We start from the raw sequence: 24053 nt of genomic DNA on the forward strand, positions 1-24053 counted from the left end.
CCCCCGCCCTCCCGCCCGCCGGCTCCCGCGCCCCGCGCCCCGCCCGCGGCCGCCGCTCGGCCCTGCCCGCTCACCCTAGCTTGACTCCCCGCGAGGGCTGCGGGGAGGGGGCGAGAAGGAGGAGCCGAGGAGGAGCGAGGGGGAGGAAGGTGAGACTGGGGGAGGGGGCCGAGAGACCGGCGCCCGGGAGGAGCCGAGGGCTCCTCGCGAAAGTGCCCGCAGCGCCCAGAAGCGTCCACAGGCCCCGATGCTGGGAGAAGAGGTGGAGGCCCCTTGGGGAGCCACGAAGACTCTTATGATGACGCAATAGTCATGCAAAATTATTCGCATGTATTTAAACTCCACCCGGAAGGCAGGATCCATTCTATCTGTCCATTAGTGCCCAACACAACTAGAAATCGGAAAGGAAGAAAAGGCAAGAGAGTTAAAAAAAAAATTTTTTTTAAGGCGCACGGGATGATGGAGGAGGGGTGGCGGTGGTCCTTGACCTGGAAAGTGGGGACTCCTGGCTTATTGCTTGGTCCCCCCCTCCCACCACCACCACCACCACCACCACCACCCCATGCTTTTCACAGCACAGCTTGAATCATTTACTATGAGACTGGTGATTAAGGGAGTTACAGCATCTTGAAGCACTTGACGCACCCCTCAACCAGCCAGAAAAGGGAGACTGCGACTCTGGATGCAGCGGGTGTACCTGTACTCCCCCTAGAGGCGACATTCTCTGTGGCCCCTTTACAGTCTCACTGTCCCTCGAAGGTGTTAGGTTGTGATCCCTGAGGAGTGATACACTCTAGAGCTCTAAGACGTGGCCTGTGATCCTGTCTGGGCGATGCTTGGAAACACCCGTCTGGCCAGGTCTCCTTCACTGGCCAACAGTGCTGCTTCAAACTTTAGGCGCTGGGGGAGAAAGGCAGGGGAGAGAGGTTACACCGCACCGTTGACACCACACCCTCCCTGCCCTTGCTGACATGAGATAAATCGCTTCCTTTCATCAATTCACAGGATCAGAAAATGCTGTGTTGAGAGAGGCACTGCAGAGGTCAACTGGACCACCTGCCTTAGATCTCCCTGAGGTTGCAGGTAAGCAAATTGGGACACAGAGAGGTGAAGTGGTTATCTCAAAAGGTTCCAGCTAATTCCAGCATCCAAGCACTTGGAACACACTTTGGGAAATACTCAGTTATGTCCTCATGCCACGCTTCCCAGGCCTCAACTCTCAAACCCCAAATCTGATTTCCATTGTTCTGCAAGACTTCCTGGATTCTTGGAAATTCCTTGTGGTGTCCCCATGGACATCTCACCAGAACTCTCCATTTGTGTCTGAGTGTGGGTATTTACATAGCCAGCTGCTTTCGGTTATGCAGTGAATTTGGAAGATATTTTGTAGGTACTAAATGACAGGCTAACGAAGGCATTTCAGTGCCTTGAAGTCAGATCTTGGTTCAAGGCCAGTCTCTGCCACTTCCTTCTAGAGGGGAAGAAAGGAGGACTTGCCCCCTTTGCCTACAGGACTGTTTCTTCAGGCAGCATTTGCTGGGACTAGAATTCTGAAAGGAGGGTTTGTCAGGAGAGGTTAAGGAGCTATCTGATGCACTCAGCCTAGAGAAGGTTCTGGCTCCCACAGTAGCTAGCAGTGTGACCTTGAGCATGCCACTTCTCTTCTCGGGGCCTCAGCTTTCTCATCTATAAATGTGAGCTCATCCATAACGGCGTGATCAGGGCTCACCTTTGAGAACTCTAGGGCTCTTCACAATGTGTCCTGAGAGCTCCTGGTAAAAGCTTTGGGCCAGGGGAGAAGCAGCTGCTGGAGACATGGGGAAGGCCTTTATGAGGGATAATGAGGTCTGTCCCAGGACTGGAGGATGGAGACTTTCCCCATTCAGGACCCCAGCCTCTCCATTCTCATGCTGCTTTTCAGAGGAGCAGATTATTTACTAGGGATCCAGAGGGCTGGAGGATTAGTTCGAGAAGCTTGAAAAATAGGAGGGACTCTAGGTTCTGGATGCTTTGGGAGAAGCTCTGGGAATATCAGAGCACTCCAAGTGGGGAACTGATATCAGATGAATCATGCAGTGGTGATTTCATTAACGATGGTGACCTCATCCCTTTGGCCCAAAGAAAAGCCAAAACTGACTGCCAGGAGTACTTCGAGCTCTGGGCTGATTCCACCAGTTGTATGTGGAGTAGGAGGGAGAAAGGAGAATTATACTGGATGCCCAGGTCAGCCCACTGATGGGTTAGCTGGAAGGACCAAACAGATCTCAACAGATAATTACTATCCAATGTGATCAGTGCTGTGGTAGAGGATAAAGAACAGTCTTCAGGAGGTGCAGGGAGGCTGTTAGTACCTAGCTCTGGGTGTGCTGAGGAAGGATTTGCAGAAGGGTGTCATTGGTTGGGGTTTAAGAGACTAATAGGAGTAAGATAAGAATGCTTGAGAAAGACAACCCTGTCCGCCAGCAAGAAGGAACAGCGCATAACTTCTTGGGAATGGTGAGCCATGCAGGGTAGACAGAGTGCAAGATGAGTGGTACAGGGGAACTGGTCTGTATGTCATTGGGAACTGTGTGGTGCTGCCAGGCCATGGGCCTCTGGAAGCCATGCTAAGGGCATACAGGGCCCCACCTCAGCTGGACAGTCTGTGCACTGCATGAAGGCGAAGGGAGAAATATGGCCCATGTGATACCCACAGAGCCATGACCCTGGCCCAAGGCTGTGGAAGAAGGAGCACTTTTTTCCTATCACAGATGCAACTTCTGCTTATCATACCTGTGCCTTTGGGGCAGCATCCACCCACAGAGGGGCACCTTTTTCTACTCAGCAAAAGACAAAGGCACTAGCTAGGTAAACAGTGGCTCTGGGAGTGAGGATGTGATGAAGGGAGGAAAGGAGAATTTGCAGAGCATCTGCTGTGTACTGTAGCTGTGTACTGTGCCTGGGCACTTGGCTCTCATTATGTAGGTCATCCTATTTCACCCCCAAAATAACCATGCAAGATAAAATCTGTAGAGAATATCTATTGGCTTGTCTATCCAGAACAGCACCCTTTGCTTCTGCTACATGTCCTTTCTAATTCAGTCTCTGTGATCATGTGGTTTAAATGGAAGCTGCCCTCTTCTTACACATCCTGCCTCTGACCCCCATTGATTAGCCCTGGCCGGGCATCTGATCCCAGAAGTGATGATCAGACCCCTTCCTGAGAGGTTTGAATTTGGGATTCAAAATTGGAGTCTCCCCTCTTTTACTAACTAAACTGGAAGATGTGAGCCTAAAGACTGTGGGACATTCTTGTTTCATGTTTCAGACTTTTACAAAATAGTCAATCCAAGGAGATGAAGCGAAATTCAGAAAGAAACAAAAATGGAGAGATAAGCTCCCTGCCCACCCCTCTAAAAAAAAGCAGATATGACACAGGATATTTGTGAGTTCCTGCTTCTGGTTATCCCTGAGACGCTTATTGTACTGGTCTTCAGTTAGTCATTTGACTTAATAAGCCCCTCCTCCCTTTTTGCCTAGTGGGTGTGTGTTGGTTTTCCGTCACTGGTAACCAAAGGCATCTTGACTGTGACAGTATTATCACACTACAGTGGGCATAGATGATGTGCAGAGAAATTCAGAAATTTGCCCAAAGTCACGTAGCTGGTAAGCGGCAGAGCTAGCTTTCAAAATGATCAGTTTAATAAAATTTAAAAAAAAGTGATCAGTTTTCTGAGCTCATGCTATTTCCCACGTTTCACATGAAGGAGGCATTAAAAGTTTTTCAAGTTTAGAGCTGTCTTTTGAGACAAGTTTAGAGCTGTCTTTTGAGAAGATCACTCTGGGAGTGGTGTAGAGCGTGGATTTAGAGGGGACTAGAGTGAAGGCGGAGAAAGTGAGGAGGAGAGAGGTCATGAAGTTCTGAACCAGGCATGGCTGTGAAAATGAAGTGGAGGCCGTGGGTAGCAGGATATTTAGATGACCAGGTCCACAGGGCTTGGTAACACAGCATGGGAAGGGCTGGGATAACTCTGAGGCATTATCCATTGATTGATGATTCCACTGACATATTCCTTCTCTCTTTTCCTTTTCAATCTCCTCTGATTTTATCCCCCTTACCGCTTTAGTTTTCTTCCTTATTTGTAAAAACTTTCACATCTCTTCTTGGTGCCTAACCATGTGACCAACTGCCTAACTCAAGCTGAGTGTGGAACCCCAGAAAGACATTGTTTCTGAAATGTATTCACTTTCTGTTGTTTTGTTTGTGTTCCCTCACATTTACCCCAGAAGTGGAAAACTGATCCAATAGGTTATTTGGTGTCATGATGCTTTGGGTTGCAAGTAATAGGAAAGTCAACCCAAACTGGCTCCAACAGCAAAGGGAGTATGTGGACTTCTTTGATTGAAACATCCAGAAGTAACTCAAGCTTCAGGCATGGCTTGATCAAAATTCTGAATCTATTTTTTTCTGCACTTCTCTCAGGTTTTCTCTTCTCTTTGGGTCAACTTCCTACTTAAGTTGCTTTCTCTCTTGAAAACAAAATGGTTGTAACAGATCCAGGCATTACCACCCATACACCGCACTGCCCAGGAGGAGAGAGAGCTTCTGTTGACTCACTTATTGCACAAACATCTTGGACCTTCTCTGATTAGATTAGCTGAGTTCATCATGGTGGCCAGCAGAATGTCAGATGCTCGTTGCCCTAAGCCTGGGCTACTGGCCATCCCTGAAGCCATCACTATGACAAGGGATTGGGACTATCCTGATTAGGCCTATCAGGACCCACCCCAAGGCCAGGATTTTACTCCCACTCAGATTCTATGGTTCCTGCACAGTGGGCGGCAGGCATGGGGGGAATGTATGCTGGGGAGGCAACCAGCAGTATCTATTACATCTGGACTGTTGCTCAGCGGTCAAAGTTTCTGGGCCTCTCCAAGGTATAATAGAAATAAAGAACTTTAGGAAAAGCAGATTTCAAGGGAAGAAGGAAGTGAGAATGACCCAAGTCAAATCTATGATTGGTTTCAAATTTCAATCAGTTGGTTTGTCAGTACTTGAATCCATGCTTGGTGTGAATCCCTGATTCTTGGCTGATAGTAGGTACTCTTTTCCCCTTTCAAACTCCCTTCCTAGAGTTACTGGTAAGGAGGTAAAATGCTTGTCATCCTTTTACCTGGTCCCCTCTGCTCTTCAATTATGCTTCTTTCCTCCACACAGGCACCGTATCTTCAGCCTGCAGACCCTTTAACTCCCCAAGGCTGTCCTGCTTCCCAGACTCCACCCGGACCACCTTTATAACATCATGCTATGTACCATACCTATTCCTCTTTTATTTCCCACCACTAAAACCTCCCATTTGCCTCCTTTTGTCTTAGGGCTCAGATGTAATGTACATTGCATAATTTTTTAACTAAGATACTAGTGGCTTAAACACTGCAGCAATTTCTTGAAGTCAGGGCTTCCTAGTGATCAGAATGATTCAAAAAAACCCAATAAATCTGGCTCATTTGTTTTTCATTTCTAGTTATGTTTCTAGAATGTGTCTAGATCTCTTTTTTCCAGTTCATTACATACCAGAAACTCAGAAGTAAACCCCAGCTTCTGAGAATTTGGGCTCAGGCATCCTTAATGATGTTTTCCTATCTTCATTTCTAACTATCTTTTGCTGCAGCCTAGGTCAGGAGACCCATCATTATAACTGATGGCATTGCCACCATTGCTGAATCATAGAAAAGGACACTTCTTTAGAGGTTGCTGGTACAGAATGCTCATATGATCTGGGAGTTGCTGCCTCTTATAAGGTCCAAAGGTGGCTGGATCACAGATCCCTCTTCCAGAAATGAAATTAATGATTTTATTCCAGGCTTCAGTACTAAGAGTGCCAGAAAACCAAGACTCATTTATGATTGTTCTTCCATAGTAGATGTTGTGGTCACTGAGTATTATAAGCACATTTTGAATTTGGGAAATCTTCCACATTGTAAGTCTTGGTCGGAAGAAAAGATCACCCCTTATGGAAACCCAGAGTTACAGACTCTTGCTTTCATTGTCAGACCCAGCTAAAGTGACTAGAGTTAAATAAAGGGCACACTTTCTGGAGGTTACAGCTTTAGTGTTGGGTACACAACTCAGTACTAAACACAGGAAGCGGCACATAGGGTGGGTGGTGGTGTTGGATGTGGTGTAATTGAGTTCCTCTTGCAGAAGTGACTGCTGTACATACTATCTAGAATTTGGTGGCAGCAGTGATACCAGAAGTGGTTTTCTCATCAGAGCAGGTCCTGAGGCATTTGTTGGGCGTGGTTCCTGTACAGACAGCCTTGAGCAGCTTCTGTAGCCTGCCCAGGATCCTGTGAGTTACACAGGCTCCTTGGAGTTTGCTTTTCTATTCAGTTAGCCACTGACAGCTTGTGTTCCTTGCACCTCAGCCTCCTGAGAAGAGGTTGAAGGAATTGTCACTATATAGAATGTGCTTCATGCAGCGGGAGCAGAGATTCCCACTGCTACTATACCCTAGGAACTGGTACTACACCTACCTCTGTCTTAGTCCATTCAGGCTGCTATAACAAAATGCCACACACTGGGTAGCTAATAAACAACACAAATTTATTGTTCAAAGTTCTCGGGGATGGACGTCCAAGATTACAGTACCAACATGGTTGTAGAGGGCTCTCTTCTGGGTTGCAGACATGGCAGAAGGGGCAGAGGGACTCTGTTGGGCCTCTTTTATAAGGATGCTAATTCCACTCATGAGGGCTCTACCCTCATGACCTAATCACCTCCCTAAATCCCCTACTAAGACCATTACTTTGGGCATTAAGTTCCAACTTATGAATTTGGGGAGGGGGGCACATTCAACCTATATACCTTCCTAATGTAAGCAACTCAAAACTTGCTCAAAATATGTGAAATCCCTGTTTTCAGATATTGAACATAGCACAGGACTGTGATTCCAGAAAGAAAGGAACAAATGAAGCAAGCTCTACTCTTACCCTTTCTGCTAGAAGTACTTTCTGAATTGCAGCACAGTGGGGGGACCCAAAGCTGACCATCATGGTCTTGCTGAGTTGAAGAGACGGCTGAGGAGATAACTGAGGAGACTTTTCAAGGCCCAGTACCAGAGAGGAGGGAGTATGTTCTTGAGTCTGTTGCTGATACTAAGTTGCTCATGCCTAGAGTGCAACTTCACGATGGTAGGCAAAGAACTGCCAGGGAACATGAGCTGATTGGTTCCTAGGGCTCACACAAGGCTGGGGGATGTGTGAGTTGCAACCAGCCAGTGTGAAGAGACCTGTTGAATGCCCAGAGACTTCAGTAGAAATTCCAGAAGGGTTGTGCATTAGTAGAAGGGCTAAATTAGCCCTCAAGTAAAAGCAGCTCTAGACCCCCAAGCCTCATACAGAACGAATTCATCCACTATTATAACTGCGGAGCAAAACAAATTTCATCTTTTTTTTTAAGAACAACAACGAAATAAAGACATTCAACAACATAAAATTCAAAAGGTCAAGAATCACTAGGTATGTGAAAGAACAGAGAAATGTAACCAGAAAAATCAGTCAATAGAGACAAACCCAGAAAATGGCAGAGGTAATGGAATTAGCAGGCAAAGACTTAAAAAGGAATTATAAATAAACACAAGAATTTAAAGGAAAGTGTGAACATGGGAAGGAAGGAAATGGAAGATATAAAAAAGGAACCAAATCGAACTGCTAGAGTTTGAGTACAATAGCTGAAATGAAAAATTCACTGACTGAACTTATCAGCGGATTGGACACTGCAGAAGAAAGTATCTGTGACATTGAAGATGTAGCAATATCCAAACTAAAGCATACAGAGAAAAAAACTGATGGAATAAAACAAAACAAGAAACACAGCAGCTGTATCCAAAACTCTGCATTCCTGAGACCTTCAGTTAAAGATAGGAATTTCCAGCAAATGTCACTGGGGCAGGACTAACCATCAACTCCTTTATAACAATGATACTGAAATAATTTTATGTTGGTTGGTAAATGCTTCCTACCCTGAACCCACCTCCACCCCCACCATGCTCCAGTCAACCTAGGCCTTTCCCTGGCTCCCTCTATCCTTCTGATTCAGCATCTAAAAGGTAATGTCCCCAGCAGAGCAGGAGGCCTTCAAGACCCTGTTCCAACAGAAGCAGGACTACTCTAATTGGTTACTCACTAATTATGTCCAGTGTCATCCCTGAGTGGGGGGTAGGTTAGGATTGGGAGAGCCTTGCCTGGGCCTTCAAATCACCTTTCTGAGTAGAATAGTCTCAACCAGAGGACTCTGGGCAAATTCATTTAAGTAATTTAGACTTTAAAAATTCTTATGGAGCTCTGCTTTCCAGGAATGTGGGTGAGACAGCAGGAGGTGTCCCCCTTGCAGCAGGCCACTGCAGCACTTCTTCCCTCTTCATATTCCTCTCTCCTTTATCTGAAAGAGAGTTACAAATCCCTAGGATGGTGACAGCCTATACGGGAGACTCTTTCCTCACCATCCATCCACTCATCTATGGGCCCAACAAATAATGCTTAATGCTACCTCTAGGTGCTAGACTCTGGGTGAAGTGTTAAGATGAGTGCGGAGGGGTTCAGAAATAGCACTTTTCCCAACCAGGTCATTGTGGAAGTCCCTATATACAATAAGGGACAGAGTTGGGTGGATACACTCTCTTCCTTGCAAACTAGTACCTTCCCTGTGTCTGGGGTTGAGCTGTGTCTCTCAGCAGAGGTGAGGCCAGTCAGGACCTATCACAGTGAGAGTTAAGTCAGTATAAAGGAGTATTTGGCATCTGAATGCATCCCTTGAGCTGGGGACAGTTAGCAAACATTGCTCCTGATGTTCCTGAACAAGCAGGGCATCTCTTGTCCCTGATTCTGGTTCACAGGCTGGAGGCTTGGCCAGCCAGCTCCCTCTGAAGGGCTCGTGTCTTGGGGCTCTTGGCTGACCTCAAACCCACCCTCTGCCCATGGAGGCTTTCTGGGGCTCTGACTGCTGGCCGGCATCTACCTCCCCACAGGCAGCTTGGGAGTGCAGTTCTAGGAAGGGCAGGATGACTGGAGTGGTTTTTTGTGATTGGCGACCTCTGACATTCACCTAGCACTTTGCAAAGCTTCCTCACTCCTCACATCATTTGGCTTTCACAGAATTCCTCAATAACACCCTGTCTGTAAACAGATGAGGCTTTGTGTCTTTATCCAGATGGAATTCAGGCAGATTGTGAGCCTTTATCCAGATTACCCAGCCTGTGAGTGACGTCACCACTGAAACCTTTACCTTTGATGCTCTGTCTTATGCACTTCTCATGACACCAGCCCCTGGGGGCATCTAAGGCAGAGAGAGGCCTCCTACTTCAGGGGTAGCCTGGTTCCCACCCTCAGTTACCATCCCCTGATGTTCTGTGACCACCCAGCCTATGGGGCATGCTCAGTAGATATTAGCCATATAAGCTGTTTATACATCGCGTAGGTAGAATCCCAGACCAATCCCACCCATCCCCATCCTCACCTTAGAAGAGGCATGTTTTGGGGATGAATACCTTGATAAATCAATTGAGGGAGAACTTCCAAGGGTCTGCTTGAGTAACGATGGTTGCTTTTTAAGGAGGGTGTATTCAACTAACCTGAGGTCAGCGTTTTTCAAATGTTTGTATGGCAAATCACAGTAGCAAATACATTCCCATTGTGAACCAGAATATGAATTTACATATATATCATATACATAACAAAAGTTTGACAAAATAACACTTAACCTTACTACCTGTAATCAACTCTGGGCTTTCAATTCCATTTGGTTTCATAGCCAATGCTTTGAAAAACCCTGCTCTAGGGGCTCTGTTTGCTGGGTGGCTACCTGGCCGGCAACTGGAGTTGAGGGCTCAGGACCACAAAGCGATAAGAACTCCTACAACTAAACAAAAAAAAACACCTGATTTTTAAAATAGGCAAAGGGCCTGAATAGACATTTCTCCAAAGAAAATATGCAAATGTCCAATGAGCATCTGAAAAGATGTTCAGCATCACTAATCATTAGGGAAGTGCAAATCAAAACTATAACAAGTACCACCTCACACCCATTAGGAAGGCTTTTATTAAAAAACCAAAAAACAGAAAATAACAAATATTGGTGAGGATGTGGAGAAATTGGAACCCTGTTGCATTGCTGGGGGGATTACAAGATGGCGCAGCCAGTGTGGAAAATGGTATGGCAGTTTCCTCAAAGAAGTAAACAGCGTTGCCATACGATCCAGCAATGCCACTTCTGGTAAATACCCAATAGCATTGAAAGCAGAGACTTGAACAGATATTTGTACACCCACATTCACAGAAATGTTATTCTCAATAGCCAAAAGGTGGAAGCAACCCAAATGTCCATTCATGACTGAACAAAATGTGATATATACATATAATGGAATATTATTCAGCCCTATAAAGGAAGAAGATTCTGACAAGTGCTACAACATGGATGAGCCTTGAAGACATTATGCTAAGTGACATAAGTCAGTCACAAAGGACAAATATTAAATGATTCCACTTTTAAGAGATTCCTAGAATGGTCAAATTCATGGAGACACAAAGTAGCATGGTGGTTGCCAGGGACTGGGGGAGAAGGGGATGGGAAGTTAGTGTTTGATGGGTACAGAGTTCTGGAGATGATTGGTGATGTTCGTTGCACAACAGTGTGAATGTATTTAATGCCACTGAACATTACTTAGTGGTTAAAATGATAAAAAATTTATGTTATGTATATTTTACCACAATAAGACAATGAAAAACGATAAGTGGATTTTAGTTTTCTTTTTCTAAAGTTTTATTTATTATTTATTTATTTACTTAGTTACTTATTTATTTATTTATTGGCTGCGTTGGTACTTCATTGCCATGTGCAGTCTTTCTCTAGTTGCAGGGAGCGGGGGCTACTCTCTGTTGTGGTGCACGGGCTCCTCATTATGGTGGCTTCTCTTGTTGTGGATCACGGGCTCTAGGTCTTCCATAGTTGTGGCACGTGGGCTCAATACTTGTGGTTCGCGGGCTCTAGAGTGCAATCTCAGTAGTTGTGGCACACAGGCTTAGTTGCTCCGCGGCATGTGGGATCTTCCCAGATCAGAGCTCAAACCTGTATCCCCTGCATTGACAGGCAGATTCTTAACCACTGTGCCAGCAGGGAAGCCCATGGATTTTATTTTTCAAATGAGATTTCCAGATTCTCTAAAGTATCAGATCTTGTGCCCCCGAGTCCCCATTTCTGAAAGGCTGCAGAAGAATGGGCCCTTTAGGCAGGGATGAAATGGAAGGGCTTTTTTGGCAGGTGGGGGAAACCACCACTGAGAACCTTTAGCTTAGCGACTTTGTGGCAAATGGCTCTTGGGGAGAACTTGGCTCCTTTGAAGTAACCTTCCTGCAGATGTTTGAAAAAGGAGAAATTAAGTTGTCAATTCTTTTTTTTTTTAAATATTTTATTTTTTTAAATACATTTTATTTATTTATTTTATTGGCTGTGTCGGGTCTTTGTTCCTGCACGTGGGCTTTCTCTAGTTGTGGCGAGTGGGGGCTACTCTTCATTGTGGTGCGTGGGCTTCTCATTGTGGTGGCCTCTCTTGTTGCCGAGCATGGGCTCTAGGCACATGGGCTTCAGTAGTTGTGGCACGTGGGCTCAATAGTTGTGGCTCACGGGCTCTAGAGCTCAGGCTCAGTAGTTGTGGCGCATGGGCTTAGTTGCTCCACGGCATGTGGTATCTTCCTGGGGCAGGGATTGAACCCGTGTCCCCTGCAGTGGCAGGCGGATTCTTACCCACTGCGCCACCTAGGAAGTCCCAAGTTGTCAATTCTTAATGTAAATTATTTGGGGAGAAATGTTGCTGACCCTGCCTGGTTCTCTCCTTTATATTACCTGCCTGGCTCTTGTGGGTATTAGCTTTCTCCAGCCCAAACCAAAGCCTGCTTTGCCACTGGGATGGAGCTCTTAGATTAAAACTGTATGTGGCCCCTTAGTTATCAGCAATTGAAGCAGGGATAAAGCTTTGTGAACACTACTGATTTCTGCTCTGGATGTCTCCTTTTACTTCCAGACCAAATGAACTCTGGCTGTTGCTTTCTCTCCCCCCAGCTGGCTCTGGAGGGAGCAGGGTGTCTCACGCCCGCTTTCTCGCATCTTCACACTGAGCTGAGCTGCTCTCGGCCCTGTGGGCGGAGCTGCAGCAGGTGCTGCCAGGGCCAGACCCTGAGTCATCAAACCTGCCGGATCTTGTACCACTTCTTCCATCCCAAGCCTCCGTTATCGTGTTCTTGTGCAGGCCCCCATGCATGCAGTGGCGACGCGGCATTTGCTTACAGCCAGACTCTCCTGCCTCCACCACCACCAGGCTAATCTTTCTAAACCCAGGTTTGGCCAAGTTACATCCCTACTCAGAAGCCTTTGATGGGGCTCCTTAGCCTAATGCCCTAGCTCTCAGGCTGACATTTCAAACCTTCCTCAGCTGAACTCCAACCGTCTTTCTAGACATTGCTCACTCCCACTGCCACTGCAGGCCTGTCTGCTGCTGCCAAACCAATCTGTTCTCTGCACTCAGACCTCCTACACATTCCCAGCGCCGTGCCTCTGCCCACAGTGTTCTCCCCGTCTAGACGATCTCTCTCTTCCTGCTTCTCAGAACTGTGTATCCTCCAGTGCCCATCTGTACTTCTCCCTCCTGGGTTGACCCCTTGCCCAGAGGATGACTCCTTCAGCTGAAGCCTGCAGCCCCTCAGCCTGTGTCCTCTCCTGCCTCTTATCACATCCCATGCTGGGTGCAGGCACCTTTCTGCATTTCTGAACCAAAGTCCTTTCTGGAAAACCCCAAGGCATTGCTTTGAGTCAGGTATCCATAACAACTTGATCGATTCTTGTCTATTTGGATAAAGCCTCCTTCATGAACACTACCAACTTGCTAACCTTTTCCAGGTGACCTGCGTCCAGTTGAAGCAGCTGCAGTCACTAATGGTGTGTCTCAAACCACCTACTACATGGTTTACCTGGTTGCAGAACAATTCGTTATGAAAGAGCCCATGGTGAGCTTGGGAGGGGGCTTTAGGGATTGGATCCCTTCATTCACTTAGCTTTCTTGGAACTGCTGATTCCTAACAGACCACACTGTCCTGTGAGTTCCTGTTTAGCTGTTCATCTCCCCCATGACATCGTGGGCTTGGGAGGCAGGGCTGGTGTCTGCTTGTTCTCAGTCTGCAGTGCCTACACAGTGCCTGGCACATGATAGATATTCAACAAATATTTGTTGAAAGACAGAAAAGGCAGATGCCCCCTTTCCACCTATTTAGTATTTAAATTTAGTATTCTAAATTTCCTCACCCACTTCCTGGGCCCTGCAAGTTGCCCCATGCTCCAAGCTCTGGAAAGCCCCTTCCCTTCCTCACTCTGTAGTCTCTAAGTGTCTGGAGGCCCTGGTTTGGTGCCGCTTCTTTCAGCTAGGGGTACGGAGCCCACACCCAGACACATCCACCCTCAGACATATCCACCCTCAGACTTACTTACAAATCCCAGCTAAAATGAGGAACAGTTGCTTCAGGACCTGGCCAAGGCTTCCGAGTGACAGACACATTTTGCCCACCGAGCACGCTTGCCTCCCCTTCTGCCCTCCCATGGTGATAAGCATTCCCCAAGGTGCACACAGGTTTATATAGGCGAGGACCGGGGAAGAGAGATTTCCAAGCCCACACTTCCTCTAAGAATGCCTCCTATGCCTACGAATACAAAACGTTTTGAAATGTCTTCTTCCCCAAGGTCATAAGGAGGGGTTTTTGTGGGGATGTTGGCCATGTCCTATTGCTTGACCTGGGCTCTGGTTACGGGATATTTGCCTCATAATAATTCATTAAGTCAAACACTTTTCTGAATGTGTGTTATATTTCACAATAAAGAGAAAGTACCCCTCCCCCTCCCAGCCTCAAGCCTTTAATCCAATCAGTTCCTGTTTAACCAGTGCCTGTTTGCATCCAGCCCCTGCAAAGAAGGAGATTCTTGTCCTCGAGGAATTTCCTGGAGGGAGCAAGGTAATTAGAGCATCAAGAGACTCGGAATCCAGCTCTGAATTATATCTGGAAAATAGGCCATGCTGTCATTTTGATGAGGAGTCCAGAGGTCTAGGAGGTAGTGGGGCTCAAGATGAAGATGAGCTGAAGATGTGGGTGGGATTTAGGTGAGTGGAGAGAAGCAGAGGAAGGCATTGTAGCTGAGAGAACTGATCAAGAGCTGTTGGGTAGGACTGAGCCTGATGTGTCTGGGGGGCAGTGAAGAGACGCTGGTACTGAATAGTTTATGGGAGTAAGACGGTCTTGGAGAGCTCTAGGTGCTGCCCCCAGCCCCAGACACGGGCAGGGTGGATGCCACTTACAGTGCAAGCCCATCTCATTGGAATGGAGGGTCTTGTGACCTCGTGCAAGAGCAGACGTGTGTTTCACATTTCTTAGTTCGTTTTATTGTTTTATTCAAGCCACAGGCTCATGTGGGCTCAGAATCCCCATCCCAGACAGACTGGAAGTTACGTCTGCCAGATACATTACGCATTACACGGGCACCCAAGTTCCTGCAGAGACACTTGCTCAATCTTTTAGTCCTGCCCCACCCTGCAGCTGCCTTCAAGTCCCAGCACTGATTAGAAGTGGGAGTCACAGAGAAGGCATGAGAACTCAGGACTACAGAGTCAGGGACTGTGACAGGCTGTGAGATGACTCCACCCCACCCCCAGCCCAAGAGCCCTGGAATTCCAAGACGTCACCTACCATCACCAAGGATGTGGCTGGCCACCTGAGACCATGGGTGAACGTGCCATGAAGTACTGGGAGGTTCCCAAACTCCATGGAGGGCTACTAAGTTTAATACAAGGAAGCAAGACTAGGATGTGTTTCCACTTACTTTAGGGAGTGGAAATCAAATCAGTCATAAGTACTGTGTATACACGAAGAGTGACTGTGATGAGGCTTAATGCGGAGAAGAGCTGGTACTTATAGTAGTAGTAGTGATGCTGGTGATGACAGTAACTACCAAGCATGAAGGTTAACTATGTGGTTAGCATTAGACTAAACATTCACTTCCTTCATTTAAGCCTTACCATAATCCTATGATGTGCATACTATTATTATTTCCATTATACAGATGAAGAAACTGAGGCTTCAAGGCATGAGCTGCTTTCCCAAAGTCACACAAATGTTAAGTGCAGAACTAGGATCTGAGTTCCAGCATTCGTACTCCAAAGCCCACACTGTGGAAGCCGGCGATACCTCCTTAAGCCCTGTCTGAGCTTGGAGAGGATGTCCTCCTTCACGGACCAGAGCACACCACCCCTGTGGCCAGTGTGGCACTCTTAAAGACCATCTGGCAAATTTTGCTTGCTCTGGTTTCTCACTGAACAACCTTTGGATTTGGCTTCCCATGCGACTCACATACAAGGAAAGAGGGCCATGACCTGACAACATGACAGCTGTATTTTTCATTAGTAAATTAATAAACTGGCTGCCTGGGTTCACACACGTATCTGTTTCTGACAGTTAAGGTGAGCCCACCTCAGAGCTGAAGCCCACCATGTGCCAACTTAATTGAGGTTCTGGGCACAGAAGGATAGCCCCCAGCCGATGCCTGTGTGCCAAGCAAATTCCTCTTGGCCTCCTTTTGGCTGGCTTGGCCCACCTTCCCCAAGTGACAGCCTGGCTCTTTGAATTTGAGCTGCCTGGTCAGATTGTGAGGGTCATCTGCAGAAAGAAGGAAGCAACAGTGCCAGGTTCCAGTGCGTGTTCCAAGTTCCACATTCCGCCTACCTGCAGACGTCCAGCGCCAGAGCAAAGGCTGGCCCTTGGCAGGGAACTGGTAAGGATTTATCTGGTACATTTTTCCCTCTACACACTTAACTTGGGGCTTCCTGCATCTCCCACTCTCTCTGCTTTCATTCACTGGGGCTCCCAAAGGAGGTGATTTGCAGGGTTACCCAGAGAGCCATTTAAAAAAAATATTTAATGGACTTGTCTTATTTAGGAGCAGAGAATGTTTTGCTCTGTTTACAAAAGTGCAGTTTAAGAAAAATTATATCCTAAAGTAATGGGGAATGGGTGGACTAAATCATTTTCATTTTAATTTCCAATGACAGTTTGTAAGGTTGAACCCAAAGTCTTGGTCTTTGTCACAAACATGGGATTGTTTTTCCACCAAGCCTGGTGGGTGGTTCATCTTTCTAGGACAGCATTTTTTTTTAATTGTAAAAAACACATAACATGAAATCTACCCTCTTAACAAAAATTTAAATTGTACAGTACAGTATTAACTATATGCACATTGTTGTACAGCAGATTTCTTTTTCATCTTACATGATTGAAATGCTATAACCATTAAACAGCAACTTTCTAATTCCTCTCCACCTAGCTCCTGGCAGCCATCATTCTACTTTCTGTGCCTATGAATTTGACTACTTTAGATAGCTCATTTAAGTGTAATCATGCAGTATTTGTCCTGTGACTGACTTAGCATGATAATGTCCTCAAGGTTCATCCATGATGTAGCTTATGACAGGATTTCTTCATCATATTTAAGGCAAAAATAATATTTCATTGAATGTATATACAACATTTTCTTTACCCATTCAATCATCATTAGACATTTAGGTTGTTTCCACCTCTTGGCTATTGTGAATAAAGCTCTGATGAGCATGGGAATGCAAATATCTCTTTGAGATCCTGTTTTCAGTTCTTTTAGATAAATATCCAGAAGTGAGATTGTTGGATGATATAGGAGTCTTTAGTCCATTTTGAGTTGTTTTCTGTGTATGATGTAAGATAAGGGTCCAATTTCATTCTTTTGCATGAGGATATTTAGTTTTCCTAGTACAATTTGTTAAAGAGACTATCCTTTCCCCATTGTGTAATCTTGGTACCCTTGTTGAAGATCATTTTACTTTATTTGTGTGGGTTTATTTCTAGTATCTTTATTCTGTTATATTGGTCTATCTGTCTGCTTGTACTATACTGTTTTGATTACTATAGGTTTGTAATATATTTTGAAGTCAGGAGTGTGAAGCCTCCAGCTTTGTTCTCTTTTAAGATTGTTTTGGCTATTCAGGGTTCTTTGTGGCTTCATATGAATTTTAGGATTGTTTTTTCTATTTCTTCAAAAAATGCAGTTGGGACTTTGATAGGGATAGCACTGAACTTGTAGATCACTTTGAGTAGTATAAACAGTATTGTCTTCTAGTCCATGAACATGTATGAACAGTATTGTCTTCTAGTCCATGAATGTGGGATATCTTTTCATTTATTTGTGTCTTTAAATTCTTTCAGCTGTGATTTGTAATTTTTAGTGTTCAAGTATTTAGCTTCCTTGGTTAAATTTATTCCTAGTATTTTGTTCTTTTTGCTGATATTGTAAATGGAATTGCTTTCTTAATTTTCTTTTGGGATTCTTCATTTTTATTATATAGAAACAACTGATTTTTGTATGTTGATTTTTTGTCTTTCCAATTTTGATGTCTTTTTTATCTTTCTCTTTTCTAATTACTGTAGCTAGGACTTCCAATACTATGTTGAATAAAAGTGGCAAGAGTGGACGTCCTTGCCTTATTCCTGATGTTACAAGAAAAGCTTTCAGTTTTTCACTGTTGTGTATGAATGATGTTAGCTGTGCACTTTTCATATATGACCTGCATTTTATTGAGGTGATTTCCTTCTATTCCTAGTTTGTTGATTTTTTTTTTTTTGTCATGAAAGGGTGTTTAGTTTTTTCAAATGCCTTTTCTTCATCTATTGAGATGATTATGTGACTTTATCTTTCATTCTGTTAATGTGGTGTATTACATTGATTGTTTTTTGTATGTTGAACCATCCTTGCATTCCAGGGATAAATCCCACTTGGTCATGGTATATAATTCTTTTAATGTGCTATTGAATTCAGTTTTCTAATATTTTGCTGAGGATTTTTACATCTATGTTCATCAGGGATATTGGCCTGCAGTTTTCTTTCCTTGTAGTGTCTTTCTCTGGCTTTGGTATCAGGGTAATGCTGACCTCTTAAAATGAATTTGGAAGTGTTCTCTTCTCTTTAGTTTTTTGGAAGAGTTTGCAAGGAGTTGGCATTAATTTTTTAAACATTTTTGTAGAATTCTTCTTTGAAGCTATTTGGTCCTGGGCTTTTTTAGGTTGGGAGGCTTTGATTACTGAGTCAGTCCCCTTACTAGTTATAGATAAGTTCAGATTTTCTATTTCTGTGTGATTCAGTCTTGGTAGGTCATAAGTTTCTAGGAATTTATCCATTTCTTTTACTTTTCTAGTTTGTTGGTGTATGGTTGTTCATAGTAGTCTCATAATCCTTTTTATTTCTCTGGCATCAGTAGTAATGTCTCCTCTTTCATTTCTTATTTTATTTATTTGGATCTTCTCTTTTTTTCTTAGTCTAGCTAAAGGTTGTCAGTTTTATCTTTTCAAAAGCTAACTCTTAATTTCATTGTTTTTTTCCCCATTTTTCTATTTTCTTTCTTTCTGCCCTAATTTTTATTATTTCCTTCCTTCTGCTAGTTTTGGGCTTAGTTTTTCTTTTCCTAGTTCCTTAATGTATGAAGTTAGGTTGCTTATTTGAAATCTTTCTTCTTTTTAAATATAGGCTTTACCACTATAAACTTCTTTATTAGTACTGCTTTTGCTGCATCTCAAGTTTTGGTATGTTGTATTTCATTTTTGTTTGTCTCAAGGTATTTTCTAATTTCCTTTTTGATGTCTTCTTTGATCCATTGGTTGTTCAAGAGTGTGTTGTTTAATTTCCACATATTTGTGATTTTTCCACTTTTCCTTCTGCTACTGATTTCTAGTTTCATTCCATTGTGGTCAGAAAAGATACTTGGTATGATTTTAGTCTTCTTTCTTAAGTTTGTTAAGACTTGGTTTGTGACCTAACATGTAATCTATGCTGGAGAATGTTAAAATTGTGCTTGAGAAAAATGTGTATTTTGCTGCCATTGGTAGAATATTTTGCTGTGTCTGTTAGGTCTATTTGATCTATATCACTTTTAAAGTTCTCTGTTTCCTAATTGATCTTCTCTCTGGATATTTTATTCATTATTGGAAGTGAGATTTTGAAATCTCTTAATATTTTTGTGCCTATTACTCCCTTCAGTTCTGTCAATGTTTATTTCATATATTTGGGTACTCTGATGTTGGGTGCATATATATTTATAGTTATTGTATCTTCTTGGTGAGTTGACCTTTTTATCATTATAAAATGTCCTTCTTTTACTCTTATGACAGTTTTTGACTTAAAACATATTTTATATGATATAAGTATGGCCACTCCTGCTTTCTTTTGGTTATCATTTGCACAGAATATTTCTCCATCCTTTCACTTTCAGCCTATGTGTGTTCAGCCTATGTTTAACCTAAAGTGAGTTTCCTGTAGACAGCATATAATTGAATCTTGTTTTGTTTTTAATTTATTCATTCAGCCACTCTATAGCTTTTGATTAGGGAGTTTAATACATTTACATTTAAAATAATTATTTATAAAGAAGGATGTGCTATTGTCATATTGTTCATTGTCTTTTGTCTCTTTTGTAGCTTTCTTTGCCCCTCTCTTGCTGTCATTGTGTTTCACTGATTTGTTTTAGTGACATGATTTGATTCCTTTCTCATTTTTGTTTGTGAATCTGGATGTCCTTTTCCTTCCTCTGATTTGGGGAGTTTGGAGCCATTATTTCTTCAAATGAGCTTTCTGCTCCTTTCTTTCTGCCTCACACCTTCTGGGACTCCCATAATGCATATGTTAATCCACTCGATGATGTTTTGTATGTCCCTTAGGTTTTCTTCACTTTAAAAAAAATTTTTGCTTCTTCAGCAATAATAAATAATTTCAAGTGGCCTATCTTCGAGTTTGCTGATTATTTCTTCTCTATAATCAAGTCTGTTGTTGAACACCTCTAGTGAATTTTTCAATTCAGTTATTGTATTCTTTAGCTCCAAATGTTCTGTTTGGTTCTTTTTAATATTTTCTACCTCTTTATTGCTTGTCTTATTTTTTTTTTCATATAGCATGTTCCTGGGCTCATTAAGTATCCCAGGGAGTCTTTTTTTCTTTTCCATTATGGGTTATTACAGGATATTGAATATAGTACCCTGTGCTATACAACAGGACCCTGTTGTTTACCCATTCTGTATATAATAGTTTGCATCTGCTAGTTCCAAACCTCCAATCCAGCCCTCCCCTGCCTCCCCTCCCCCTTGGCAACCACAAGTCTGTTCTCTATGTCTGTGAGTCTGTTTCTTTTTCATAGATAAGTTCATTTGTGTCATATTTTAGATTTCACATAGAAGTGATATCATATGTGATTTGTCTTTCTCTTTCTGACTTCACTTAGTATGATAATCTCTAAGTCCATCCATGTAGCTGCAAATGGCATTATTTTATTATTTTTTATGACTGAGTAATATTCCATTATATATATATACACACCGCATCTTCTTTACCCATTCACCTGTCAATGGACATTTAGGTCATTTCCATGTCTTGGCTATTGTAAATAGTGCTGCTATGAACATAGGGGTGCATGTATCTTTTCAAATTATAGTTTTGTCTAGATATATGCCCAGGAGTGGGATTGCTGAATCATATGGGAACTCTATTTTTAGTTTTTTGAGGAACTTCCATACTGTTTTCTATAGTGACTGCACCAATTTACATTCCCACCAACAGTGTAGGAGGGTCCAGGGAGTCTTTAAGATATAGATTCCCAGACCCTATTGGCAAAGATTCTACTTCAGTAGTCTGGAGTGGGGCCTGGAAAGCTGTATTTCTGAAAGGTCCCTGAGGTGATTCTTGTGTACATCTAGGTTTGGAAACTGCTCCCAGTTAAAAGACTACTTTCAGCCCCACCCACCTCCCGGTTCTCTCCGGGATGCCACCATCTGCCTATGAGTATTCTGTCTCTTTGTATCATTTGAGGCTCTAAAATCTTTCTGCTTCCAGGCAACCTTCCTGGATTGAATCCTATTTAACCACAAGTTTCTTATGACCCTCCCCAGTGCTCTCCAAGCTAAAATGCGCCTATACTTTCCATTTTTGTATTAATTTGGCGTTTCTGTTCTCTACACTTGCTATCTGTGATTGAGCCATTACTGACTAGAAGTCTTCTGGAGGTCTGCCCTAATTGTCTCATTATTATTCAATGACAAAAAGGTGGTGAGTGTAGTAGAAATGAAACTCTGGGAACCCAGGTTTGAGTCTCTGTTCTACTAGGGTATGACCTTAGATGGGTTGCTTTCCCTCTGTGGGCTTCAGTTTCCTCATCTGTGAAATGAGTTATGAATAGATGGTCTCCGTGATCCTTTCCTTTGGACTCTGACTCTATCCTTCCTCCCCCCATGCACTGCACAGCCCAGAAAGTGGAACTCTGGAGACACTCCTAAAACTCTGCCCTAAGTCAAAGGAACCAGAGGGTCCACCAGGTCTCCCTCCACCTCCCTTTCCAGGAGCAGCCATGGCCCTGAGTGATGTGGATGTGCAGAAGCAGATTAAGCACATGATGGCTTTCATTGAGCAGGAAGCCAATGAGAAGGCAGAAGAAATAGATGCCAAGTCTGAGGAAGAGTTCAACATTGAGAAAGGACGCCTTGTGCAAACCCAACGACTAAAGATTATGGAGTATTATGAGAAGAAAGAGAAGCAGATAGAGCAGCAGAAGAAAATCCAGATGTCTATCATGAGGAATCAAGCAAGGCTGAAAGTCCTGAGAGCTCGAAACGACCTCATCTCAGAGTTGCTGAATGATGCAAAACTAAGACTTAGCAGGATTGTGGCAGACCCAGAATTTTACCAGGGGCTGCTGGATAAACTAGTGCTCCAGGGTCTGCTCCGACTGCTGGAGCCTGTGGTGATTGTACGCTGCAGGCCACAGGACCTCCTCCTGGTGGAGGCTGCAGTGCAAAAAGCCATCCCTCAATACACAGCAGTCTCCCACAAACGTGTGGCAGTCCAAGTTGACAAAGAGGTGCAACTGGCTACGGATGCAGCTGGAGGTGTGGAGATCTACAGCGGCAATCAGAGAATAATGGTTTCCAATACTCTGGAAAGTCGGCTGGATCTCTTATCCCAGCAAAAGATGCCAGAAATACGAAAGGCCTTGTTTGGAGACAATGCCAACAGGAAGTTTTTCACATAAGCCTCTAGGAAGTGAAGCTCATGTTGAACTTCTAAGCCATAAAAGCATAAGTTGTTAGGGCAAAGGAAACTAGTAATATCTCCTCTTTTTTGCTCTGGTATTTGTCTATCTTTGTGAAATGCCCTTTGGCCAGCTAAAGACATTATACTTTGGAATAAAGCCTGACAATGCTTAGAAATCTAGTTCCAACTTGTCTATACATACTACAGCTTCTGGCCGGTTCTGCAGCCTGGGTTGAAGGAAGTAGAGACAACTGGTCTGTAGAGCATCTTCCAGCTGAGATGTGAACAGGATTCTTGACCTATGGGTCTGGGTGTTCTAAATTTCTCTAATATGTATGTGAAGTGTGTTTTTCTTCTTTTATTTCAGCTTTTGTCCTTATGTTATTTAATAAGATTTAGAATTCTTTTTCACGTGTAGAGGGTCAACTTCATGGGTGTATGATGAGTGCAGCCACACAGAGCTCCATGCTCAGAAGAGCCAGGCCTCTGTCTGGAAAGACTTAATTTTATCTTTGAATGTGTGCTTTATAAGCGAAGTCCAATGGAACTTTGGAGCATGTGCCAGGGGCTTGGGTCTTGGCTCACATGTAGTACTAATTCCCAAAGCCTACCCATCTTTCTGAGACCACCCACTTCCCAGCTCCATAGTGCCCCAAGACCCTGCCTTCCCCTCCCTCAACTAGTACACATTGCTAGTACACTCTGCCCCTGGTTAGGGACCGGTGTGCATGCAGGGAGGGTCTGTATGCTCCGCAGAACCTTAGGGCTGGGCATAATGGTGGCCATCTCTGCCCTGGGTTGACAGCTCCATGGTACATTCATCAGGTAAGTTGGTGAGGGTGAGTCTCTCACCCACCAGGTACTGAGCACATCTCGGTGTGGAGGTTTAAAGACCCTGGGGTTTACTTGTTTACCGTGGATTGGATCAGCCAGACTATTGGAATGAGAGATGCCTGGCTTAACTTCCCTGAGCCCAGCCTAGGTACAACACATAGATCTGGGGGCTGGTTGGAGGGAGGTCTCAACAGTTGTCAAGGTTGCTGGGCCTGAGTCTCAGAACGGGACCTTCAGGAGCTTATGAGCTGCACTTGCCCTGTAAAGTGTCCTGTGCCTGATGGAGTTCTCTGTTAGACAACTCAGTGCCTGGGGAGACTTGGGCTCATGTCTTGTGGCCGGTCGGATGCATTTTCTGAGAGAAGCCAAGAAATGCAGCCATTTTGGTGATTCTCCATGTGGACATTGCATAATGTAAAGATAAATGATAAAATTCATGCTAAGGATTTTATATTGTATTTTTTATTTACTTAGACATTACATAGCAAATAAACACCATGACAAGCCAAAAGAGAGACTGCAAAAGAAAGGGAAAAGCTATATTTGTAAGTATTTTAATACTTTTAACTGTACTTTTTGAACAAAGGATTCCTCAGTTTTACTTTACATTGGGCCCCATAAGTTATGTAGCTGGTTCTGCATGTGTATGGCGATTTAAAGTCTAATCTATGCCCTAGTGTGATTTATGTATTAAGATAGAAGTTTTTCGAAGAAAAGAACCACAAGCAACCCTACCAAGGGCAAAGGTTGGTTTGTGTGGTCAGGAATTTATAAGGAAAAGAAATCCCATGAAGCTCAAACACAGAGAAGGAAGGCAGGTTATTAGTAAACAGGAGTGTCCCAGAAGTTTGGGACGGGAATCTGTCATGGTCTCGGGGAGGTCTGGAACATTATAAAGCTTTCTAAAGTCCTCTAGATGGTTACTTCATTTTCTTTTTTTAAGGAGTGACTTTTTCTGCTGTCCATTTTAAATGGTGGTGTTTTCATTCCCCACACACTTTATATCCCAGAGTTTACATGTTTTAATTCCAGAAACAAATTTGCTTTTCTTGGAGTC

General features: G+C 43.8%; 1 protein-coding gene and 1 long non-coding RNA gene across 2 annotated transcripts; both read left to right on the forward strand.

Moving 5' to 3' along the window:
* Positions 1-24: 24 nt before the first annotated feature.
* LOC130856410 (uncharacterized) lies at positions 25-23542 on the forward strand. Its single transcript, XR_009054578.1, has 3 exons — positions 25-149; positions 1006-1083; positions 23471-23542. It is a non-coding gene; the product is annotated as an uncharacterized LOC130856410 (long non-coding RNA).
* On the forward strand, positions 15786-22334 carry ATP6V1E2 (ATPase H+ transporting V1 subunit E2). Its single transcript, XM_057740613.1, has 2 exons — positions 15786-15841; positions 21377-22334. The coding sequence occupies exon 2, from the start codon at positions 21480-21482 to the stop codon at positions 22158-22160; it is 681 nt and encodes a 226-aa protein (XP_057596596.1). The 5' UTR covers positions 15786-15841; positions 21377-21479; the 3' UTR covers positions 22161-22334.
* Positions 23543-24053: the final 511 nt, after the last annotated feature.

The sequence above is a fragment of the Hippopotamus amphibius genome, chromosome 7 (assembly GCF_030028045.1).
Source record: "Hippopotamus amphibius kiboko isolate mHipAmp2 chromosome 7, mHipAmp2.hap2, whole genome shotgun sequence".
In the NCBI taxonomy this organism is placed as follows: Eukaryota; Metazoa; Chordata; class Mammalia; order Artiodactyla; family Hippopotamidae; genus Hippopotamus; species Hippopotamus amphibius.

Bases quoted from the DNA above. Each gene is read 5' to 3' on its own strand.
- ATP6V1E2 (XM_057740613.1), top strand. From the start codon at position 21,480: ATGGCCCTGAGTGATGTGGATGTGCAGAAGCAGATTAAGCACATGATG.